Source organism: Perna viridis, chromosome 2 (genome assembly GCF_037379345.1).
Source record: "Perna viridis isolate PV_CMFRI_1.1 ecotype Kerala chromosome 2, ASM3737934v1, whole genome shotgun sequence".
Classification (NCBI taxonomy): Eukaryota; Metazoa; Mollusca; class Bivalvia; order Mytilida; family Mytilidae; genus Perna; species Perna viridis.
Genome location: NC_142446.1, coordinates 22,104,820 through 22,132,090, shown reverse-complemented (window position 1 = coordinate 22,132,090; position 27,271 = coordinate 22,104,820). Strand labels below are relative to the sequence as shown.

General features: G+C 34.9%; 2 protein-coding genes across 2 annotated transcripts in view; one reads left to right on the top strand and one right to left on the bottom strand.

Moving 5' to 3' along the window:
• LOC148624062 (transmembrane protein 196-like) overlaps positions 1–27,271 on the bottom strand; it is a 321,118-nt gene that overhangs the window by 230,396 nt on the left and 63,451 nt on the right. The window lies entirely within an intron of this gene.
• On the top strand, positions 210–12,676 carry LOC148624066 (trans-L-3-hydroxyproline dehydratase-like). Its single transcript, XM_088566527.1, has 4 exons — positions 210–693; positions 2,107–2,256; positions 3,503–3,630; positions 11,862–12,676. The coding sequence occupies exons 1-4, from the start codon at positions 243–245 to the stop codon at positions 12,120–12,122; spliced, it is 990 nt and encodes a 329-aa protein (XP_088422653.1). The 5' UTR covers positions 210–242; the 3' UTR covers positions 12,123–12,676.

Sequence of the window (27,271 nt, the reverse complement as noted above, 5' to 3'; positions counted from 1 at the left end):
ACACAAAATAAATCCAACTTTCTCATATCTAGGGAATATTATGCCTTGACAGTTTTCTAGATACACAGGTTTGTCTGTAGTCGGTGGAAAATTAGTGGTGAAATTAAAGCCATATTTGTTGTAAAGTAATGGTTAACCTTAAAACTCAGGTAAACAAATCGTTTTTTAGTATCAAATACATGTACATGTAATCCACCTTTTATCGGTAGATCATAGTACGTCGTTCGGTGTAACAAGTCAAGATGGCTGATTTTATCACAACTGAAATGCATACGGCTGGGGAACCGGTAAGAATAATAGAATCAGGATACCCCGACATACAAGGGGGCACTGTCTTGGAGAAAATGAACACCTTGAGAACAACAATGGATGATAAGAGAATACTATTGATGTATGAGCCGAGAGGACATTTCGACATGTATGGAGCGCTATTAGTGCCTCCTAACATTGATGGGGCAGATGTTGGTGTTATATTCATGCATAATGAGGGGTACAGTACAATGTGTGGACATGCAGTCATATCTCTTGGGCGATACTTGATTGATAAAGGAATAGTACAAAACCCGATAATACCAGAAACAAAAATTAATATACAGTGTCCATGTGGATTGGTTGAAACCCATGTTGAATATGATGGTATAAAGACGGGATCCGTCCGATTCCACAGTGTCCCAGCCTATGTTTACTCAAAAGGTCAGTGTTGACAGGTCAAGGTCGTACTAGCGACTTTCACATGAATCGCAAATTCTTGCGACCAGTCCCTTTCTAATTTTTGCTTTCAGAATAGATATCAGGTAAAATGCATCTCTCCACAGCTACCACAGAGAAGATTAATCATAAAAGTGTAATCAGTCAAAGCGAATTACAAAATAAACAATTTAAATAAGGTCTTGTATCAGGACTACACTTTATATAGATGAGTTATTTTTGTTTCCTATAATATGTACCACATATTTTATTTTCATTTAGAAATATAAATGTCAGTGATGCGTATAATTAAATGATATGAAGATTATAGTACAACAAAGCGCCCTTATCAATTAATCTTCATCATGAAGGTTTATACTGTCGATATGCTGTGAACAAGCTCATCATTTCAAATTGAGATCTATTTAATCCGGGTAATGATGATTACGGGTTTTTAACGACCTTGAATACCACTACAGGCTTCTGACGGTCGATGTTAGTGGTTCGTAGAACTAGTGTTGGTGGCGGAGCCCAGCCTTCCGGATACCTGACCGAAGAACTCGGTCAGAGTATGTCCTACTAGCGGCTGAGCAGTTGTGGACGCTCTGGCCTACTCCCAGATCCCACATAGGTCCGAGAGCGTTTCCCCACTCTTAACTATTTGGGAGTACGTCAACGTGTAGAGTGATCGGAGTAATATACTTTCCTTTTTTACACTAAGATAAGTTGTTTTGGTTTGATGCAGAAAATAGAACCATCTTTCGATTTAAACAAAAGCTGACAAGTTTTTGACCAGTAATAATGTTTTAGTTAAATTCATGCACCTGTTTCTTGTACTCACCAAAGTCCGGTTTAAGCAGTTTTTTTTAATAAATTGTGACTGAAAACTTCTAAGAATTTCGATACAGCTATGTAAAAAAATACCTTGCAAGCAATTTTTACTGAAGCATAAATACTCTAGGTGTTTAACATTAAAAAAGAATGTAATTAAACGATTTTTTTTGTGAACAATTGTTCTCGCAAATTTAAATTTCATTATACGTCCCGTGATTATCAGACTAATCGGAATGTCAACCTCATTTTTGAATATTTTTTGTTTGCTTTTGTATTGTTCCTTTTATGCACTTCTTAATAATTCAAGAGGTGTTAATGCAGAAAAATTATATTGATGGTACGTAAGTATTTAACATAAGATACATAAACCTATCTCTTTTTCAAAAAGTACTGAAATGCTACGATTTTATTTTTATATACGAATATACGAAATATTTGATAATTCAAATATTGGTTTCCCTGTATGGGTCGTGTATCTTGATGCCAGTAATTAATTTAAAATTTGTTTAGATTGACTATAAAATACATTGTTCTAGTATAACAGTGTACTTAAAATAGAGCTGAGCATATGTTAACTGATTTCAGATGTGTCAGTTGATGTACCTGGCCATGGAAACCTACTAGTTGACATTGTCTACGGTGGTGCCTTTTATGCATTAATACCAGTATCACAATATAAGCTGACGAAAACCTCATCTAAAGAAAAAATACGGAAAGCAGCAGGAGACACAACAGGTGGGCTAAACAGAATTTCAATAAAAGAAAACAAGTATATACTGGCAGAAAACAAGCATTAAGTTTTATAACATTACCATAATTCCGGGACTCGCTGACTCGCTTAGGTCCAAGTTAATGTGATCTCAGTTTCATCTTAGGAGATGTCTGAGTAACTATCTAAAGATCGTCTTAAGACCTCTGTAAGAAAAAAATATGTATAGAATATCAGTTATATTGTGTATTATTTATTGAGTAACATTGTCAATAAGAATAAAAATTAAAATAATAATCAGAAGAAATACAAGAAGGTCTTCCCATTGAAATGGGAAAGACCTTAATAAAATTTGTCGAAAAGGGCTTGTATTGATTATTCGAAGGAAAATATGGTATCCTGGAGTCAATACACCAAAAAAATGCAATATTTGAAAATGTCGCGAATCGGTCTATTTTCACCGATTTCTGAAAATCGTCAAATTTGACCGGAAGTATGCATTGTGGCATATCATTGGATGTGGAACCATGCTTCTAAATTGATTGGAAGTAGTTTGAGTTGTCTATCTTGAGCCATATTGGCAAAAATGGCAAAAAACATTTTTGACCTAGTTTTTGACCATTTAAACAAATGACCTTGACTTTTGATCTTTGACCTTGGTATTTTTAGGTAGCACTTATGCTCCTGATCAAGAATGTATATGGTTTGTAGGTACTTTTATTTGAAACAAATGGAAAAAAAATGACCATTCCTATCAAAATAGCATAAAAAAATCTTACATAATTTTAGTTTAAGACACTATGATATTACATAACTTGTATTGTATACCTTACATATGTCTATGTAGAGGGCTTGAATTGGCCTAGAGTACTGACCAAAATATGTCTTACTAAGTGAAGTAGAACTATTTGTAAGTTTTAACAATTATATCCTTGTCTTGTCTTGTCTTGTCTTGTCTTTTGTCTTCTTAGCTTAGATGAATTAAGTAATATACTGCATTGTCGGTGTAAGGAAACAGTTGAAATGTAAAGATAGTGTGTGTGCAATGTTAAAATACAGATAAAAACAGTACTTTGTTTCTGTCACTTTAACACTAAGCAAAAATGTCCCCAGATTTGTTGCATTTTAGTGACTCCACCTCACATCCTTTTTAGTTTGCCTAGACCTTAAGAGTTGTTTAACGATTAATCAATGTAATGGCTTGTAAAAGTGATGATCCACTATTCGTGCATTTATAATGCCATTTTTGCCATTTTGCACTTTTTCGTTTAGATGTTCTACGAAACCAACTGAAGCTGACCCATCCAGAAAACAACGATCTTGCATTTCTTTATGGTACTATTGTCACCGATGACAGCTCTGATGTTGGGTGGAATTGCTGTGTATATGCTGAAAGAGAAGTAATAATCACGGAAGCTCCCCGTTTTAATATGACAACATTTATTTTGCAAATATTTAAATATTTCAATCAAATTCATGTTACATTTCCCTTTTTGTTATCGCCTTGTGCTGTAAGAAAATGCCATCAGCATATAACTAGCAGCATATTAGTCATTAGTCATATCATTCATCATTTTCCTTAGCATGGTCTGTTCTTAATTTGGGAGTCATTTTTCTATCCAATTGTTAAATCCCGATCAAAGGATAATTAACTGGTACACTTGACGGACTTGTTCATTGCCTCATAAGTGAGAGGCAGAAAATACTATTTTTTTTCCTTTCAAACTAAGGGACCGGTCATTATTTATCTCCAGAAGTGGGCTGGCAAAAAAGTAGGGGGTCAAAGAAAAAATAGCAGTACTTGAAGGGGGTATGTATTTTTTCACTGATTGATGAAGGTGGGGGGGGGTTCATGATTTTTAAAAGAAAAAATCATTTACACATGTACTTGTGCAATATCTAGAATTTTATACATAATGTCCTGTGTAATAAAGCTTTGTATGTTTGGTTCAGTCATTGTCTCTAATTGTCTGTTTCATTTTTTATCTATGCATAGAAAATGACATTGCTTAAATTTTAACTTTGGGGCCTTTCAGAGCTCACTACTGGGGCCTTTCAGAGCTCACTGCTAGATGAGGTTATCCTCATGACGAAGGTCTTGTTGTGAAGGTATTAAATTTACCGCTGGTTGTAATGGTGGTTAGCATTTGTTGCATTATACCATATCTGTTCTTTTTCAATTGCATGAAGTGTATGTGCACATAGCAAAACCCAAAAATAGTATTTCTTTTTAAATGAATAAATAGTGTTTTTGTGTGAAAAAATAATAAATATGAAAAGCTCACAAAATGGTAACACAACAGTTTACAACTCCTTTACAGACAATTGTAAAAAAAATGAGTAAACTTTAATAATAATACATCAAACATGTATTTAAACAACTAGAATTCCAAGGTTTGCTATTATACATTGCTATAAGATTTCCTAAATTAAATTTGACTACTTCTGTCCTCGTTGCACATGATAGATTTTGATACTGGAGATCAATTATGCAATTTTTTTGTATGATTTATGATTGAAGTACAATGTATTATAGCAACATTTGGATCTGCTTTGAGATACTATGTGCTAAAATGTTTTCACTTTTTTGATGCATTTTATTTGGTTACAAATTGTGTCTATGATTTTTTGTGGATGGAAATGAACAAACATGTATAATTTAATTGAGTATAAAACAAGCTTTTTGATTGGTCTAACCACTCGAAGGAACATTGTCCATTCAGGATAACTTGGTCAACTTTGAGGTCACACCTTTTATGTCAAATATATGTACTCATGTGGGCGGAGCTTGTTTGATTGATGTGAAATTTTCCTGCGCCGTTCTTTAATGGTTTCGATTATCAAAATTGTGCAAAGATTAAATCTTTGATTATTTTATGATAACAAATTAAATTATAAGAAAAGTTTCCAATATTTGAACAGGTTATACAATATAACCTGGTTTTGGACAGTTTGCGTTAAAACATGGACCGCTTTTCGGCCTATTAAGCGTAAACTGTCCCAAACCAGGTTATATTGTATAACCTGTTCAAATATTGGAAACATTCCTTAAATAACTTGTGACTGCACTATATGTTTCCTGTTCTGTTTTGAATAAATCAATACAAACACTGAAATTTCTTTTAAAAAAATACAAGGGGGGTTGACTTTTTTTGGTACTTGAGAGAGGGGAGGATTGAGAATTTTTCTGTGTTTGGAAAAGGAGGGGGATCAGTTATTTTTTTTTCCGGATCATTCTTCAATTTGCCGGCCCACCCCTGGAGATAAATAATGACCGGTCCCTAAAAAGATTTCAAATTTTATAATTACTTGATAATTTCAAGTAGTTTTTGTCTCGCCTGCGACGACAGTCGCGGAAGGCGAGACTTGGGTATTGCTTTTCCGACGGCGGCGACGGCGTCCACAAACTTAACGTTAAATTTTCTGACAAGTTCATGTATACATGAACCCCTTATGCTAGTTCAATGATATTTAGTGTACAGATGCATTACCATCATTGCATCACAAATTGATGCCAGTTTTATGCATATACCCCAGCAGCCTTGGTTTTATTTGAATCCAATCAAATGCATGAGTGGAAGGGATTTACAGTGCTTCCTCGCTACAACACAACTCTTCAATGTTGATCCCTCTTTTATTGCCATAAATTTCTAAAGTCCATTTATTTTAAGTGATATAGATTCTATACAATTTATTAATTCCCTCGATATATCCCCTACATCTTATACGGCCTTACTTTAGCCTGGTCCAAAAGGCGCAATATCACGAGGGTGCACTGTATTACTCTTTTCACTGATTCTTCTGTTTTTCTTTGCATTTACTTTTGTTTGGAGGAAACTCAAAGGGAACTCAATTGATCTCTATGAAGCCTGTTCATCCATCTGTCGCCTAGTGCATTTTGTGGTGGTAACACAACAATAATAATTTTGTAATTTCATATTATTATACAAAAAATTAAAGCAACACAAAAATAAAATTTAACAAACACACCATTATATTGACAATATCGACCAGCCGAGACCTATCTCTGTGATAACAGTTTACACAATATTTAGGTACTAGTGCTTTATTATCCTACGTCCCACGGAATGATATGTGGCCGTCCGTTCACAGTATCTGTGGTCAGATCCCAGTAGTATAGTATGAGTTCTAGAAGTCGTATTTTTTCGGGGGTGGGGGTGGGGATTAGCCCTAATGCGCATGCGCATGACGTAACACCCGGTGACCGTGGACCGGTAGTGACCGTTATGGGAGGGGAGGACCGGAAGTGAACCTTGGGTGAACGGAAGTGGACCTAAGGTAACCGGAAGTGGACTTAGATAGAGGACCCATGCCTAATAATGGGAACAGGGGGACACTTTGATCTAGTACAGGGTGTGCTTAAAGGTTGGGGGACGGTAACGACCCTATAGGTAACCCCTTTAATGTTTTAGTTAGTGTTATCCAATGGCGTTGTGTTTTATAAGCAGATAAGTATAAAAAAAAGAGGAGGGGTATTATGACTACAGTTATCTTTCTTTGTTTATATTGCTTTTTTAATTTCTACATTTTTATTATCTTTAATTGTTTTTAATTATTTTTTGTAAATTACTTGTTTGTTATACTCCTTGAGACGTTTAGGTTTCCCACACGCACGATAAACGAACGCTTCTATCGTGCGTTTAAACGGACGCTTCTGTCGTGCGTATAACCGTGCGATAAACGACCGCTGCCAGCGTGCGTTTAAACGCACGATAAACGAATGCTCCTGGCGTGCGTTTAAACGCACGATAGACAAACGCTCATATCGTGCGTTTCAAATGACGAAGAAAGAAAATAAATAGAATAAATATCGTGCGTTTTAATGGTCCTGTGATACTTGTTTTTTGTTGAACAGATTCTGGACCGACAGCAAGACACTTAGATTTTTATGGTGAGAATATTTCGTAAAGAGAGTAAAGAGATTCGAAAAAGTTTTTGTCAGCTGGGTCCTTGGGTAAGTTTCCTTGAGTTTCATCCAGGATCGATTAGCGTACCGCTTTCATCGAAGTATAAGGGTCTTGGCGTAGTCCTTTCATCAAAGAATCTTGGTTTTTCTCTTTCGTCTACGCATATTTGTGTACTTCTGTCATCAAAGTATCGTAATCGGAAAAACCAGCTTGCACGGGTTCTGTCTTTCTAAGGGTGTCTTTTGCTAGACAGGATCTATATGTCGACTGTATTGATCTGTTTGGATGGTTTTCGTAGCGTGATAGACGGGTCTGCAGTGATCCTTGCGATGGTCTAGAATAAAAAGAACAATTGTTTTCACTCCGATGGGGTAGATCAATCGAACTTTGATATCCATGAGTTTTTCTAAAATGACGTTTCATATCTTCTTGTAAAGATCGCCTTGCATTCTGGACAGGTCGTGGACATCTTGTAAACGACGATTTTCTTCTTCGACAACTAAAAATAAAATGATAACAATTCTATTCAATTTTCACTTTCAGACTATTTTTTGCAAGTCTTCTTGCTGATATTCCTTCCATACTCTTACCCCCCCCCCTATGGAGCTATGTTTGGCTCTTTACTTCCCTTTCTTTCTTTTGACCCTTAATATTGACTCTTGACTCTTACTCCCAACTCTTTACTCCAACACTGACTCTTTACTCCAACTCTTGACTCTTACTTCCGACTCTTTACTCCAACTCTTGACTCCTACTTCCGACTCTTGACTTCAACTTTTGACTCTAACTTCCGACTCTTGACTCTTCTTCCCGACTCTTTACTACAACTTTGTGTTAACTCTTACTCTACGGCTTATCTTTACCCTATCCCTAAATCTTACCCTAACCTTGAAGTTAATATTAAGGGTCAAAAGAAAGAAAGGGAAGTAAAGAGCTAAACATAACCCCAAAGGGGGGTAAGAGTTTGGAAGGAATATCAGCGAGAGGACTTACAGTCTTAAAAGTAAAAGTCGAATAGAATTGTTATCATTTTGTTTTAAGTTGTCGAAGAAGAAGGTCGTCCACGACCTGTCCAAAATGCAAGATGATCGTTATAAGAAGATATAATATGAAACGTCATTTTAGAAAAACTCATGGATACCAAAGTTCAATTTCATCTACCCCATCGGAGTAAAATCAGGTGATCTTCTTATTATAGACCATCACAAGGATCACTGCAGCCCCGTCTATCAAGCTACAAAAACCATGCAAACAGACCAATACAGTCCACGTCCTGTCTAGCAAAGGACAACCTTTGAAAGACAGAACCCATGCAAACTGGTTTATCGGATTACGATACTTTGATGACAGAACTACACCAATATGCGTTGACGAAAGAAAATAAAACAAGATACTTTGATGAAAGGAATACGCCAAGACCCTTATACTTCGATGAAAGGGGTACGCCAATCGATCCAGGATGAACCTCAAGAAAACTTACCCCAGGACCCAGCTGACGAAAACTCTTTCATACATCCGACAGACGATCGCCTTGTTTTCAGCGTAACCAAGGGATACTTGGACGACCATTTCATGCCGTGACGGCCCATCCCTTTACCAGCGTCATAGCGGGACATACCAGAAGTGGAAAAACGATTTTTGTACGCCGATTAGTACAAAACATTAAACACATGATGATGCCTAGACCCGATCGGATAACCAGGTGCCATGACGGTTTATGGAACCATTGAGGGTGTCGACTTTGTGGAGGACTCCCCGAACCTGACACCTTGGATCCCGGAGAGAGACACTTGCACGTGATAGATGATAACATGGATGAAGTAGATATATCTATCTCGCATCTCTTTACCAAATATTCTCACCATAAAAATATAAGTGTCATGTTGTTGGTCCAGAATCTGTTCAACAAAAACAAGTATCATAGGACCATTAGTCCGAATGCCCATTACTTGGTTCTGTTAAAAAATCCCAGAGACGTATCACAGGCCATGATCATGACCCAGCAACTGTTCCCCAAAAAGACAAACTACTTTATGAAATCGTACGAGTGTACCACCGCCAAACCCCACGGATATTTACTGATCGACATGAAACACGATACTCCCGACACTCCATGGGAAATTCAGGATGTGTTCTTGGATGAGGAGAAGTACAAATAGGGAACGAAAATGATGTGTGGTCACTTCTTGGCCGACTTACAAAGGAGATGGACGCATCTGGAGCAATAAAGATTTACAAGATAGTCCCCTGTCGAGGGATTCATTTAGCAGAGGTCACCAGTCGTGATGCTGTACACGTGCAATGGACGAAAGAATGTGCACAATGCAAACCTAGGAATGAACTGACAAAAGAAAGTGAGGCCCCAAAAACACCGTCCCTTTCACCTTCAAAGTCCACTTTCGGTCACCTAAGGTCCACTTCCGGTCCTCCCCTCCCCTACCGGTCACTGCTGGTCCACGGCCACCGGATGTGACGTCATGCACATGCGCATTGGGCTTATCCCTTTAATCCCCCCGAAAAAATACTTCTAGAACTCATACTATACTACTGACCCCCTTTGAAACCGCATGTCGAATTTCTCCCTATTTATTGTTGGGGAAGTTAAGATGTTAAAATTAAAGCACCAGTTTGTTTTGACAAATTTTGTAGGAGTTTGGGATTTACACTATATTTTCAACATTTTTTTAATATTCGCTTGTGCGCATCTCATTTTAAGCAGCTTGTTAGATTTCTACCATATTTGGTGAATGTATTATAGTGAAGGGGTATGCGGAAACTAAACTTCAATTTTGATCCGCCAATATTTGTAGGAATTGTGAGACCATCTCATTTACTTACACTTTTTTGAAGATTTTCCAATAATTGTGATAATATCCCCTTAAAAAACTCTGGGCGTTTTCTCCCATATTTTTTATGGAGAAAATCTTTATAATAAATAGGCTGATCAATTGGTAATCGTGAATGACCAAAATATGGTCACTGGTGCCAAGAACGCATTAAATCTTAACTCGTGCGCGGAACTAAATCTAGGCGTTCTTCGGCACTCGTGATCATATTTTGGTTATTTACTCTTTCCAATTAATTACCATACTATTCAGCATTTCTCATTAAAAAAAACCTTGTGGATGCATATTCTTTGACTAGTCTTTTTAGATTACTTCATATTTTGGTAAGATTATCCTGTGAAGCGTAGGTGTGCATTACATTTCGTATGTTATAGTTTACATCTTAATTTATTTCTGGCGTCGGCTGCAAATATTCACTGTAAAATTGTATAAAATTATCAGAACTGGAGTCAATATTAATTGGTCAAATATTTCATTGGCATTTTCCTAAGGTAGTACAACAGAGTTAGGTCATTTCTGAAAATTTGGCCTCATTTTGTTGAAATAAAGCTGTTTTGAGGCAGCCAACACAGAAATATCTAGTGTTTTGTCATAAAAAAAAGTGCACATTTTTTAAATCCTTGGTGTGTAGAGGTTCGAGTCATTTATAAGTAATTTAGTGATTATTCTTATAAAATCTAGTAGCCATGGTAACATACTGAAAAAAATATTACCGAGTTTTAGTACAAATCAGGGGTGCCTTTCCAAAACTAATAGCCAAATACTATATTTTATAAAATATTAGGCACTTAAATACTACCACAGGATGAAAGCATGCATGGAGTAGGTGGGAAAAAGTTAAAAATAATAAGATCCTTTTCGATTCATTCTCTCACAATTTTAGTCCCAAAAGTTCGTGCAAAATGCAAAATGAAAATCAGCCATCTGATGCTGAGGAGAGAACCTAATAGGGCAGGGGACTGGAACGTTCCGGATACCATTTTTCATTTAAATTACACTTGTTTACCATAACATATATTACACCTGTCTATGTATAAATGCTTATCTACATTTAAACAATATATCCACCAAATTTCAACTTTTAATTTTAAGTTTTACAAAATTTGACCGGGGTAACTTGGTGTGCGAAACAGTGCGCCTTAATGTAACTATATAGTGCACCCTAAATTTGTTTATTTTGAAAAGACATTCAGAACCAAATACATATAAAAATCATGATATACTTGACTAGACCACATTGAATGTATACCAAAATATATTACACCATCACTCAACAAGTGGGGGATATGTCCGTCCGTCCGAATTTAGTTGCAATTATGTTGGCTCACAATAGATGGATTGATTTCAAATTGGTTATGTGGCTTTATATAGATTGGGCATACGTTGTAAGTGGTTTTGGGTGCTGTCCAATATCAACTATGGCAGCTCAGTGCATGCAATAATGCAATATTCTGTTCTATGAAACACTTAAAGATATATCACATGTACTGAGCTGCCATAATTGTATAGAATACTGTTATGAAAGTCGATATGTGTATTGTACCACAGTATTTTGTTTTTTCTCATTATTTTCAACCTTGTAGATGCAATTGCTTATCGATTTGACATTACATTTTAACAGCGTAAAGGGGGGGTGGTGGTGGTTTAGACTTAGAACATAAGCAACTTTATATTACATCAGCCACAGGGTACATATGCATATGACTATTTCGTATTCTGAAATCTGTGTGAGACACAAGTGTGTAAGTTATTTGTTTTTGTGGATACTGTGTAAGAACGAAAAATGAAATTAGTAACAGGAAAAGGGAGTAATATGGTTTGAACGTGAGCATTACTAAAACCGTTATCTTTTTTTAGGTAGACCGATCTCCTTGTGGATCAGGCACAACGGCAAGAGTGGCACATAAGGTTGTAAGTGGTGAATTAAAAATAGGAGAGACCAAAACGTTCCAGGGTATCGCTGGAGGACGGTTTGTAGCCAAAGCTGTCAAAAGTGTTCGATATTATGAATACGACGCTGTTGTGGTTGAAGTTTCTGGAAAAGGTTTCTATACCGGAACAGCGACGTTTTCTCTTGAAGAGGGAGATGATATAGGAAAAGGGTTCCTATTAGTTTGACTTATGCAAAGTTATAAATTACCCATGCACATGCTCCTAATGAAGCATGGTATTGAAATGTATCCGGAAAGCATCTATAAAATTAGTTGAAAAGTTACAATAAAAATGCCCCGCGGCTCAATGCAAGTACTCATTGGCAATTAAATTAAGTGTATATATCAGTACTATCGCTAATGGTGTCTTTCATAATTAATAATAAACCATATTATTTTTAAGTGCAACCCGATATAACATGTCATCATACAAATTTAAATAATAAACAGAATCATCGGTCAGTCTTCAATTATCTGTTGAAGTTATACAAATCTATGTAATTAATTAACCATATTATACCAAACGCTATATGTATGCTAAACAGAAAGAATTGTCTCCTTTATTTTTGAAATAACTAGTATATAATTAGAAATAAGTTTACTGTCCATAGTTAGCATGAATATGTTAGTTTCTCTTCCGTCGGTCAGAAATGAGAAATTATTGTCATAATTTATTTGTATCATGTTAAAGAGAGTATTGAATTCCTTTTAATCAAATAAAGAGGACAACAAACTAAGAAATGATTTTCATCTTTGAATATGCCACTTTTGAACAGTTTACAAATCGTGTATTCGATGGGATACCACGATATCGTCCCTTCTCTATCTCCACTTGAAATGTTCCAATTCTCATTTTCGCCAACACTGATTGTTGTTGTTAATTGTTAAATTTAGATGTGTCTAATCGTGCGACATCAACCGAAAGTGAATAAAAGTTCTGTAATTTTTACCGGGTAAAAAATTAATCAGGTGTGACCAATCAGAAAACATGTATACTAGGTATCTAATAACAAACTTCAAAGAGAGGTCGTAAAAATTATAGAATTAAAAATATTTAATTATCAAAAATTTACCAGTCAAATATGCTGTGAAGTGCGGTTGTAACTCAAAGTTCGTGTTTATATAAGTAACATACGTTTTGTATATGTATGTACACGTGCCAAATAATGACATTACTGTCTCTTGGTTATATAATAATAATAATAATAATAATAATAATAATAATAATAAATTATTTTATTAAAGTGTCACACATCAGACTGTAAACATAATACTATATACAAATATAAGTAAAAGTAATCTGACATCCAGCCAATAATGACATATGAGACACTATTAACAACATTTAAACAGTAATCAAAGTACTGAAGTACTGAGTCAATAAAGGCCTTCGTAGTTTGCTCTGTTCCCATTTCAAATTATAGAAAATGGACTATATAATATTTTAAAAAATAGGGAAAGCAATTTTTAAACCCCCGTTTCGAAGGAGAGGGTATACAGTTTTACTCTTGTTCGTGTTTTCATTTATCCGTAACACTTTTTTCCGTCACAGTTTTCTAAGCAACTACTTATCACAGCGGTTTGAAATTTTAAAACTTTCTTTCCGTATGCTTGGTGGTATCCATTTTCGAAAAAATTCGACAACAGCTTCCTGCTTACTGAGGACTTTGTTTATTTTTGACTTTTTATTTTGAAAATTGAAATTTTCGTCGCACTTTTCTAACCAACTAGTCATCACAGTGGCTTGAAATTGTAACACTTTTTCTCCGTAGTTATGCTATTATATAGTGGGATCAATTTTGGGGAAATTTCGACAGCAACTTCCTGTGTACCGAGGAGTTTGTTGTTTCTTTTGACTATGTTATTGCAAGTTTAAATTTTCATTACACTTTTCTAAGCAACTACTCATCACAACGGTTTGAAATTTTAAAACATTTTTCCTATATATAGGTACATGTATGCCCAAGGATTAATAAATATAATATATATTTAACTCCTTGGCATGCCATATGGTGGGATCCATTTTTGAAAAAAATAAATTGACAACTTCCTGTTTACCGAGGACTTTATTTATTTTCCTTATTTCCTGGTTGAAAGCGGGAGTACATCGCTCACAGATTTTCTTGTTGAAGTTTTTATCTGCTAGATACAAAGCTTTTTTTAAAGATAGTTGATATACCGAGCAGTCATGACACATAGACAACACAAATGGAAGAAAGAGTACCCACAACTTTTTTCAGACACATAAATTTGATGATGCACATTTAAAAATATACATGTTAAATCCCATGTTTTGTTTCTGTTTCACCACATATTTCACAACATAGCATTTGATTGAACCAAATACTTTTACATATATGTCTAAAAAGCTTTAAAATCAGGGTTCTCCCAGATCATATAAGTGCATTGTAGCTTTTGTAGCTAAACCACTGTGGAATCCAGTCAAAGCATGTAAAATTGCCATTTTTGCTGTCTAATTTCCATCAATATGAATTATATGACCATGCAATCAGGCCAGAGCATCAGCACAGCAGCCCAACCAGTAGTAGGACATATTCTGAGTTCTATCCGATTACCCAAGGGCTGGATTCTGTCACCTCTACAGTACTCAATACAGTTAGTAACTGAATCCCAATAAGGAGCAGTCCTGAAAGACTCGATAGTTATTCAAACAACTTGTATCTTTCGATACTTTTGGATTCCATATACTTGTTCGATTGCTAAATCGAAGAATTAGAAAGTCCCATTCTAATTACCTGCAATGGTGTTAAATATTCCAAATAAACATAAAATGAAGACTTTTGGTGAATAAAATCTTTACTAACTAACTTAGGCAAGAAATAATATGGAAACTTAGCTTGTTAGATTGATTTTGATACTTTTTACAGGTATCAATGTGTAAAAAAGAGCTTTGTGCAACATGTTCGTTGGTATATATGTATGCCGTGGAATACAATTTGTATCAATACTTTTGATGTTGTTCAAACATTCTTTGAAAACTTAGTAACATGACTATAATTATATGTAAACAGCAAAAAAAAGGGGGGAAAGCATCTGGACAAAGAGCAAATTATAGTTTCTTATCTTTTTATCATAAGCTAAATTAATGCAAAGAAGACTAAAAAAAAAGACAAAAACAAAAGACAAAAAAGTTTTCCATAATTACAATATTCAATAAATCAAATCTGATTTAAAATATAGAATGACTGAAATAATACATGTACTTCAAATTATTGCATGTGATTTTAAGTTAATGTTCTCTTAAAAGTTATTTGAAAAAAAAGAAATTACACATTTTGTTCAAAACTATCAAATAACAGATCACATAATTCAGTACTATTTAGTGGAGACATTTTTTTACAGAAGTAGACAATTATTAACTGGTAAATCATAAAACAAAACCTGTTGTATTCATATATGCTGCATCATATTTCCGTGATTTGGCATTACATATGTATTTTCGCAGAAATAATGTTACGTTTCTGCATAAGAACCTTTGTCTCTTTAATATTATTTAAGGCTGTTTAACATCTACATCTTGAAACAATCAGGCAAATCAACACATATATCAGAATTTGACATGATGTTCATCTGGTGGAGGGTGACGCGAAGGTACTTATTAACGGGGGACACAGGTGTAGAAAAAAACTTAAAATCATCCAAACTTTTTTTCAACTCAGGATTTATGTAGATAGAATGTTTTCTACATTAAGGAATGCATTTGTGAAGTTATCCCCCTTTTAAAATGAGTAAAACTGTATCCCGAATGGCATACCCTTCAATCTTCTGCAACTTTTCTACTTAACCTGGCAACCTGGGTAATGTTTGTGTTCCACAAGTTTCTCTCAAATATATATTTTTAGCGAACCTACGGTCGCTTATAATATTGACCAGGGAACCAGACTACATTTATCCTAAGGTCACATGAGAAATTAATACGCATGGGATGGCTGGCGACTGTTCGACTGTCACCACGTGATCAAAAATCCGACGAAACAAGTCATCAAATAGTGCGAACTTATTATACGGACTTCTAAATTAAATGAAAGATGCGAAATTTCTCTTGTGTGCTGGTTTGGATAAACTATGAATTTTATGGTTATTTTTTATCCTTTCCATTTCACGTCTAACTCCTTTCCATTGACTATGGTCTGTTTCTAGAAACTAGATCGCGGATGCTTGTGAGTACTACTGTAAAATATGATATCAGCTTAACAAAGCAAGATCTCGATTTCATGTGATGCCTATGTCAATTTCAGCCACTGTCATGGCTTCATTGACAAAAACACGTATAATAACGAAAACAATTTCTGAAAAAAATATTTATATAAAAACTAAGTTATCAGTTAAACTTTTAAACAATTCTATTTGATAGAAGATATATTCAGACCAAAATTGAAAAAGAAAATAAAAATGAAATAAAATAAAATAAAAAATGTATATATAAACAATTGTTATATTATATTAATCGTCACTAATTTCGCACGATAGGCCCTTTTGTGGTAACTTGATGAGCTAAATATACATTTCCACGCGGTAGGGCTTGGGTAGAACAAAAGAATTTTCCTCGCGGAAGTTTGCATGCTCATCAACTATCCAACAGTTACACGAAAGGGTCAATAAGCGAAAAGGTGTTTTTCTACCTTGGACACACGATTAAACAAATCTCGCTCACCATTAGCATATTTTTTGTTATGAGTATCTTATGCTGTTAAAACCAATTTACTATTATAAACATGTGTTTGGCATTTCGGAAATATCTTTATAAATGTAATGTTAATTGAAACTTTCATTTTTTTTGTTGTGGAAATAATATACTAAATTCGTAATTTGCAGATTTACATGTTAAAGAAGTTGATATTTAAGTCTGTTTTCCACACAGGAAAAATTGCAGCATGCGTTTTACGCCTGTTTTGGCCTGTTTCGGCCCTGCATGGGAACCATACGTGAAAATACATACGTTTTGCGAATTCAACCATGCGTAAAACACTACACATGTAAAACATGTTTTTTTATCGCGTGTAAAAATTGTTATATTCCCATATGTTTAACATCAACTTTAAAATATGATAATCTACTTACTGATATATCTATGAGCTTCATGCTAAAATCATGTCGTCTTTTCAGAAAAGAACAGAACAAATTTAACATAACTTAATATATTAATGTGAACTTGATTAGAAATTCATGTTAACAAGTGTTTGTAAGACTGTGTTTTTTTTCAAAAGAGTTAATGTGAAATTCGCATTAACAATAAAATTTGAAGAGGAACTACATTGCAGTTAGTAGAAATAGATCAGTTCCAATTTCAATACAGAATTAGGTAGGCTTGTGAGTAGTTTAAATAGCTCTTTAGGTAGAAATCTGTTCTTCGTTATACCATTGTGTCCTATTTAACCACCACAGAAAACCTGTGTGATCTTTTGGACACTGTCTTTATAGTTTGAATAGCTGTTAAATTAAGAAGGTGGATGGCAAATTTAATGGTTAAGGTCATAATAAGACCAACATGTACTCCTGTAGAGAAGGCACTTTTTTTTGATACTCTTACATATGCAATATCATGCTACAAATGTAGAGTTAAGGCTGTTTATTGCAGGTTTCAGTATATTGCCCTCTGACATGTCAAAGTGAGTTGCCCGTAATATAACCTGTGACGACTGAGTGCCCTAAAAATACCTAATTTTCTGGGGAAAACACTATACGCGTAGTCTTGTTTCCTGCTACATACAATAAAAAAAGAGGGCAAGAAGGTAGGGTTATTTTATTATTAAAAAATATTTACAATGAATTTATTTGGAAACTAACAACTTAAATGCCAAAATGGCTATAAAATGTTTACTGGTCAAGGAGTAGTTCTCTGATTTTTCGTCCTATCCCAAGTTACAAATTTATGCCCAAAATTTAAGATAAACTGCTTGCTGCTGCAGTTAATATGGAAACTAAGTATCAAACAAATTTGACGGGGCGCCGAATGGGACTCTTGTGGTTTTGTACTCAAAATTCTATTTTGTACAGACAAAAGTGAATTTTGTTCAACAAAAATGAATTCTGATTAACAAAATTTATGACATACTACAAATTTTCAATTTTGTGTCACAAAAATCTATTTTGTGAGACAAAAGTCTATTTTGTGAGACAAAAGTCTATTTTGTGCCACAAATATGAGACAAAATGTGAGACAAAATTGAATTTTGTATGCAAATTAGTTCACAGAATCATTTGGATATGCACATAAATTCTCTAATCACGATTTTGTAAGAAGGTTTCTTATTGGATATAGTAACCGCGGGTCTCGCAGACGCAGGTTTCCGATTACTTCGAGCAACACAGGACGTTAAGACCGTTTTAAGTGAAATTAAAAAAAAATCTTTTAAGTTGCATTCTACAGTAAAACTGTTTTAAAATTACTAAAATTGCTATTATACGTTTTCTATGAGATTTGTTTGATAAAACAGATTTTAAAATACGCGATTTTTCTACTTTCGATGTATTGGGATTTTTCCTGGTGAATCACGTGATCATTTCCTGACATCTTTCAACTGAACTATAAAATGCTTTTGTCCGACCTCTCAATCGCAACCGAATTTGTTAAAATTCGACAAGATAATTTGTATTAATGTATTTGTCCAAAATTTTGCTAGAAAAAGAAATGGATCGTCAGATTAGCCGAGAAAATCATATTAGAAATATGTTGTGCGGTGAAATTTGTTAATCTGTCAAAGTCGGCGAAAGATTATTTTGCTCCACTATCCCTCACGATTTTATACTAGATACAGATAGATTCCTTATTTCATTCCGATTCTTTTAATGTATGACACAAGAAATACGGTTGAGTGGAACAGGTCGGGTGAGATGAAAAACCGACATAGTACGTGTCTTACTTTCGTTTCCCTTTGTTTACAAATGCTCAAACGATCTAGCTTTAGATTCAAGATTAAGTGACACATTGGGTTATACGATTACGATATCTGGTATTTCTTTCACTTATGTGCTTTATTAAAACCGTTCACATTCGTACCTTATCCATTGTATTGCAGTGAATGCTTTAAGTATGTCATACACGTGTACATGATGCTGCACATTTTAAATTCATTTGCACATCCAAAGAATTCTGTAAACTAATTAGCATTAAAAAAAATTGACTTTTGTGACACAGAATTGACTTTTGTAACACAGAATTGAATTTTGTCTCTCAAAATTGAATTTTATCTCTCAAATTTGAATTTTATTTCACAAAATTGAATTTTGTGCCACAGAATTGACTTTTGTGACACAAAATTGAATTTGATTACAAAAAGATCACGTCCCATTCGGCGCCCCGTACCTTGGAAATCTCTTCATAGAGCTTTAAAAAGTCGAAGGGATTTTCTTTAAAAAGAAAGGAGTTTACTTGTTGTGACGCCAAGCACTATAAGTTATTATTTTCAATTCTCCGAGGTTTGTTTTATTGTATTTATACTTTTGGTTGTATATTATACATGTAATTTACATTCATGTGTTAAACTTTCATGTTGTATATGTAACTTATGTCATCAAACCTAGTATGTTTTAAACAAAATGCAGGCCGATAGGTCGATATATACATCGAATATTACTTTAAAAAGTGACTGATTGTTTTATGCATTCAGGGTCTTTTGTGTGTGTGTTTCGTTGTATACTGATACTCGGAACACTCCCGTTTTTCAAAAATGTTTACGTTACTTTGAGCGATGAGACAATATACAATGTAACTGCGTTTTGGCATGATAGGACTCCGAGGGTAAAACATGCATTTACGTTTTGGCAAATTCCATGGCAGCATGGGATAAAAAAGAAATATTTCTTTTAATTCATATACCCCGACAGCTGTAATGATGACGGAAATCTTCAAAAATATGTTTTAAGTGCACTTGTTACGAACCAACAGAATTCAGTGTTCTTACAAAAGGTCAATTAGGTAGAGCTGTGGCGGTTGTTTTCCTTGGCATTTCTGAATATGTTAAATTATCGCCACTAATTTCATCCTATGGAAAATCCAATACAGCACAAGTTTTGGCCCTGAAGTGGCTGTAAGTAGATAGAAGACAGTGCGGTTTGTTATATAGTATTTATTGATTAGATTCATAGCTCCCTTTAAGTCTATCATATAACTACGTTTTGTGGTACAATAGAGGACTTGTATACGTTAAAAAGAATGATACGGTTCAGCTGATTTCTATACAAATAATTACATTGAAGTCAGAATCGATTTAATCAACCACTACTTAACTGATACTCGACTGGAAATACTGTTTAGGTTATTAATACAATCAGGTATTAACAGATTAAAGTAAAGAGACATAAAAGGGTAAGGGAGAACAATAAAATCTTAACGCTGAACTATACATACGTTATTGCATATCCTCTCATTTCGCCTAGTCATAAAGATGATGTGTTAGTCGTTAGACTTTCGTCGATTCGGTAATTGTCTCATTGGAAGCTCATATAAAAGTCACCTAAATTGTACGCGTCCATTTTACAGGAGTCTGGATTGCTCGATTGTTTCTGTGTACGCATCCTTTTTACAGGAGTCTGGATTGCTCGATTGTTTCTGTGTACGCGTCCTTTTTACAGGAGTCTGGATTGCTCGATTGTTTCTGCGTACGCATCCTTTTTACAGGAGTCTGGATTGCTCGATTGTTTCTGTGTACGCATCCTTTTTACAGGAGTCTGGATTGCTCGATTGTTTCTGTGTACGCATCCTTTTTACAGGAGTCTGGATTGCTCGATTGTTTCTGTGTACGCATCCTTTTTACAGGAGTCTGGATTGCTCGATTGTTTCTGTGTACGCATCCTTTTTACAGGAGTCTGGATTACTCGATTGTTTCTGTGTACGTTGTTATACTTCGATTTCTCTGTGTTTTGCTAATTTTGCTAATTCGATTTCTGTGCGAGTTGTTCATTGTGTGTTTTTATTTATTTTCTGTATGTTGTTTATTCTATTTATCTGCATTTCTTTTCTCCATATTTGTCCATTGTCTCTGAATTTCTGATTTACGTTTTGATCTTAGTTGGCGTTCATCTCATTTTCCGAAACTGTAAACGAAGAAATAATTCATGATGACAGTTGGTTGTGTTTAAATTAAAAATACAAAATTATATGAATGATACGGTTGAGCTAATTTACCTACATAATCATATAAGTGCATTCGAGTAATATTCAATATAATCAGACACTAGTTCTATACTAAATAAGAGTTTACATTCAAAGGTTATGAAGTGTAATATAAAGAAAATTACCGAACTGATAAGCTCGAGGAATTCAAAAAGGAATGTCCATCTAACAAATTGTTATATCAAGCAGAAATGAAAGGATGGCACTGAAGATTTAGATTGATTGTTGGTGTTTTAACGCCCAAGCAGCAATGTTTCAGCAATATCCAGGCGATGAATATGAAATGGAGGATAAAATGTTAACATGAATTGATGATGAGATGAAAGATGGGACGCGACACAAGGATAATAGGGTCGACAAATCTTGGTTGCCACTGGAAATAGGGAGAGGTGGGTAGGGTCGGGCAATTCAGCCTTCTGTGGCGGAGCTCAAAGGTTCCTACTCCGATAGAATACCACAGCATGGTTCTTTAACGTGCAAGGAACGTGGCATCTTTCCCAACACATTGCATCTGTATGGTCTGCTGTCAGGTTTTCCGAAATATGGCTTGAAGACCCCAGCATGTAGCATGCCAGGGGTACCCTATTCCACCACCTGGGGCACACAACTCACTTTGTGGGCAGAGCACTGTAAGTCCCCGACCAGGGTTCTGAGCACTATTTAGTCGCCTTTTACAACAAGCTTAGCGCTGCTATATCCGCATGGGGTCTGAAGATTTAGAACAGTGACATAAAAAGATAAGTGAGGAAAATAAGACTTTAACGGTGAATAAAACATGACAGGAGTTATTGGACTGTTGAAATTGTACATTCTACACTACAGGAACACTTTGTGCCACAACTGCTCTGAAATCGCGCAATGGATTTTGCTAAAATTTTGTAGGATTGTTAGTCACTTTACGTAATTGATAACATTTTGCCACCATTTTGATTTGACAAATTTGACAGGAGTTATGGGACTTGGTTGAATTTGTACATTCTACGATATAGGAACCCTTGCTTGACAGATTGTTCAGCTTCATTTGGAGGGCATCACTAAATACATATATAGTGTATTATTTAGGCATGATAACATGTTTTGCATTTCCCAGGTGTTTCAGGCATCTACTTAGTACTACTTGCTTACTGAATAAAAGAGTGAACTTGTGGATTTTGTAGCATGGAAATGTTGCCAAGTTATTGTAAGCTTTTAATTTTTTTTATTTTGATGATTTATTTATTAAAATTTAGTAATAACTTAATAAGCAACAGGTTTCAAGTACATGTACTTAAGGAAAATATACATTATTGGTCTTTACAAGAATCCACTAGTCCTGTGGATAAATATAGTCCACGGCATTGACCATTTTTTTTAGCGGGGGATTTTTTCGAGAAAAAAAAATATGTTCCAAATCATGAAGAACATTTTTTACTCATTCATTGAAAAAATAAATGATTCTACATATTCCTCATTTCCTAACAAGGCAGATTTTCAAATAAAGATATTGATTTCAGTTGTTGCTGAAAAATAAATAAAAATTTGCGCTGGTGAGAAAAAATTCTTATCCAACATCTAATCCCAGATCCCACCAGGATAAAAATGGTTGATGTTAAGGTTGTTCATTTGTATATTGTCATAAAAATGTCATGCTTTTGTCTGAATAATACTATTGAATAGTGATATAATTATAAATATTTATTTGGTTTTGGTATTGTCTCATTTATGAAAAAAAGTCTTTAGCATTTTCAACAGACAAATGACCTCAAGAGATCATTTTTATAATTAATTCAATTTAATGCTTTATTTATTTATCGAGGATTACCAACGGCCTGAAGACCACTAGTGGCTCTCCTCAACATACATACAAGACAATACAATGTATATACAAGACAAGACAATGTAAGACATGCACAAAATAAAAGTTACAGACAAAAAATATAAAATGTACAATCACAAAAACAAAAAGATAGCAATGTGTGAGAAGAGTGTACTGTCATGTCTATGTATATATTAATGCCATATAGTGGCTTGAAATATTAACAAAATCTCTTGCTCTTGATAAAAAATTCAAACATATGATGAAAGATTCTTATGTTTTCCTCATCACGAAGATGTTCACTACCGAACCATATTAAATTGATTATATATGTCTTAGACAAGTTGACAAAAATATTGAAATTGACCATTGGACAAATTATCATTGAAGATTATTATACAATTCCCTTCGCAAGTCACCGTAAAAAGGACAATACAGTAAGAAGTGATCAATGTCACATCAAGGTTACACTGATTACAGTTGCGATATTGTACAAGATTGTATTTTATAAATGATCATTAAGACCACTTAATTCAAGTCGAAGTCTCGTATGGTAAATCTTTCCCATTATTTTAATCCACAGAAAAGATATTGTCATGCCTTATAATTCGGTCCTAAATTCCATCTGATGTAACAGTGTATAACTCTCATGCATCATAGTTACACATGTTTATATCTATGGTTGGATGAAGTGATATTTACAATTCGTGCAAGAATGTGCAATCGACTAATACCTAATGACTTGTCACTACATGTATTCATTGTTTGTTATTCAGCATTACAACACCTTCCCCTATTATTTAGATAAGGTAAAGCCATCTAATGATGCAGTATTTCTCAGGTGAAAACTTGACAGTAGCCAAAATCTGCTGATCAAATTATTTGAAAAATTATACGTTTTTGAGGTTTGAACAATAAAAGGAAATTGTTATCTTGTTTCAGCATTTAAGGTGACTTTAACCTTTAAACTTTGGTTGTTAAATATTTCACTTTTGATTCACTATCAAAGTTGTATGCATACTTCGAGTATAGTGAAAAACAAAACAGATAAACTCAGAATAGACACCAAAACATATACAATTGATAGCCAGACTACATTCACGACAATGACCTTAATTGACATTAAGAATCTTAATTTATAAAAATTGGCACGGTAAAAGTCTCTGATTTTTTTAATAACATGGGTTGACATTAAGAATTTTAATTTATAGAAATTGGCACGGTCAAAGTCCCTGATTTTTTAAATAAAAATTGCAATATTTTAATACAAATTTTTTAGTATCCCAAACAATCGTGTATGTCCTGACTCCTTTTAGTTTTGAGGTTGCGCCCTTTTTTCTATTTCTATTTTAGTAACAATCATACATGTCTAAAAATGAAACAACCAACAGCTATGAATATTCTATTAGTCTATTAGTTTCAATTCATAAGAACATCCTTATGGTTCCTCTTGGGGAATATAGTAGTATATTATAGTAAAGAGGTTACTGTCATTTGAACACTTCATGTACCCCCTACCCCTCCCCCCCAAAAAAATAGTTCAAAAAGTGGGTAGTATAATCAAGCATTGTACTAATACTTTGGAGAGTTTACGTATTTTTATTTTATAGTAAGAGCCACTTGACACCTCTGCTTATAACTACTGATAAATAAACCGGATTATTTTGCTAGTTGTTTTTGGGGCCATTTATGAGTCGGATACCAAAAGTATGTATAGTGTCCAGTGTAAATATAAATTTCTATGTACAATTATTCTTTCCGATTTATACACCTATATATATGCATACACACAGTGGGTTATAAGTCTTCGTGCATGTAAATCACGGTAAAAAAAAGGCAAAAATGACATTGATTGGTACTCTTATATTTCGAAAAAATGCTGGAATGTTTTATCGACAACATACATGTATTTGTCCAGTGTGGTGGACGCATTTTTCAACCAATGGGAACAAATTGTGCTCCTCTATTTGCTGACCTATTTCTACACTCTTATGAGGCTAACTTTATAGCTGATCTGATCCAAAAGAAAGAAATCCGTTTGGCTAGATCCGTTAATCTCAGTTTCCGCTATATAGATGACGTACTATCGTTAAACAATCCTAGTTTCGGGGATTTGATTGATAGATTGATTGTTGGGGTTTAACGTCCGAGCAGCAATATTTCAGCTATATTCAGACGATGAACATGAAATGGATGATAAAATGAACATGAAATAATGATGAAATGAAAAAAAGGAATGGGACAAAAGGATAATAGGGTCGACAAATCTTGATTGCCACTAGAAAAAGGGAGGGTTGGGTAAGGTCGGGAAATTTAGCCTCCTGTGGCGGAGCGCAAAGGTTCCTACTCCTATCGAATACCACAGCAGGGTTCTTTAACGTGCGAAGAACGTTACATCTTTCCCAACACGGTGCACCACTATGGTTTGCGGTCAGGTTTTCCGTATTATAGCCTGACAATCCCAGCATGTAACACGCCAGGGATACCCCATTCCACCACCTGGGGCACACATATCCCAGTTGCCCTGTGGGCAGAGCGCCTAGCCCCCGACTAGGTTTCTGAGCACTATTTAGTCGCCTTTTACAACAAGCTTTGCGCTGCTGTAGGCCTATTCTTTTAACACCCGGTCCTGCACGGGGCTCCGGGATTTGATACATTACATCTACCCCACAGAACTTGAGATAAAGAATACTACAGACACTGTGAAGTCTGCATCATATCGACCTACACTTAGCGATCGATGGTAAAAGAAAACTATTGACCAAACTTTACGACAAACGTGATGACTGAATTCAGAATTGTCAACTTTCTGTGGCAACATCTCTTCAGCACCTGCGTATGGAGTGTTCGTATCACAACTCATACGTTATGCCAGAACTTTTTGTATCGCGCTAGGACTCTTACAGTTAGGCTTCTGGAATAGGGTTATGCTGCTACAAGATTGAAGTCATCACAGCAGAAGTTTTATGGTCGCCATAATGAAGTCGTGGATAGTTATGGTGTATCCACCTCCACCATGAAAACTGATTTGTTCATAGTGTCATAGTTTTCTTTCCTTTTTTGTCTACCCCGCCTTGACTTTTTATGAGCAACTCGGCAGGTGCATCTAGTAAAGCAGAGGACGCTTACCCAACCGGTGCACCTGGTCCACGCTCCCAGTTTTTAGTGGAGTCCGAGTTGCTCATTGGCTTTTGTTACTTTATATGTATTATTTTAGTCACTTAATGTTCTTTGTTGTGTATGTCTGTTTTCCATGTTTGATCTTTGTCCCCGGATTACTTTCTTTTCATTTCCACGAGAACCTTAGTTCCTTTGATTACTCTTTCGTTATAGGAGATGAGATAAGGCGTTAATTAAATGCTAATATTGGAAATGTAACAATTTTTAAAAAGAGAAGGAGGATCAAAACCTAATTTTCAGAATTGACTTTTCCTCTGGCCTTTGTGGGGAAACGCCAGTCAGAGGAAAAGTCAATACTTGTAGCAGCATACGAGTAAAACAAGTTTCCGCACGATTTGATTATGAAATGTTTACACTGGTTAATACTCGATTTTATTGTCCCGAGTATCACTCTCGTGAACGAGCCCGGCTTGGATTTATTTGGGACCTGGTTTCGATAACGCAAGGTGGTGGACGCGCAATTTGACGCAAGGTAGGCGTCTTATATATCTTTCTGATACGACCTTATGCATACTTATAACTGCTTAAAATTGTAACGCACAAACGGCAATGAAATTCTTTTTTTATTAACAATACTCGTATACGGACAAAATGCCTTTAATATCAACAGAACATCGATTGAAATCTTGTTTATTTGGAAACAAAACGAAATCGTGTGGAGGGTCGAGCATTCTTTCCATCATTTCATCTTATAAGTGCCCATATTTTTTTTAACGAAACGGTTGTCTAGAATTATTTCATTCAGACAAAAATCACTCCCGTATGAAAAATTAACAGATAATTAAACATAACTGCAAATTTATGGTATTTACATAATAGCCAAAGACCCATTTTAGATTAATCAATCATTCAGTGACCTCGAGCACTTTTCATTCGAAAAGTACCCGGTTGAGATGAAAAAAGAGACCCGTTTTAGACCTTTCAGGTTCTGAGGACCCGATTGATATGTCGATTCAGATTATTGAAAACTTTCATTTAACTATTTTTATGATGTACTGTAAGTGCGGTCGACAGCGAAGAATCTGATAAAGATTCCGGCTATATTTTAGCGCAAGTGGCGGAAACTGTTAAGCTAGACTCTATGCGACGACAATAGATTTTTTATTGATTTATGTTTTGTGTTGTAAGGTTTTAAGTGTGACGACGTGTTTTCCGAATCGACGCGACGATAAAAATTAAAATGGTGGAAATTAGAATCATAACAGAAAGTTCCTACTGATCTATT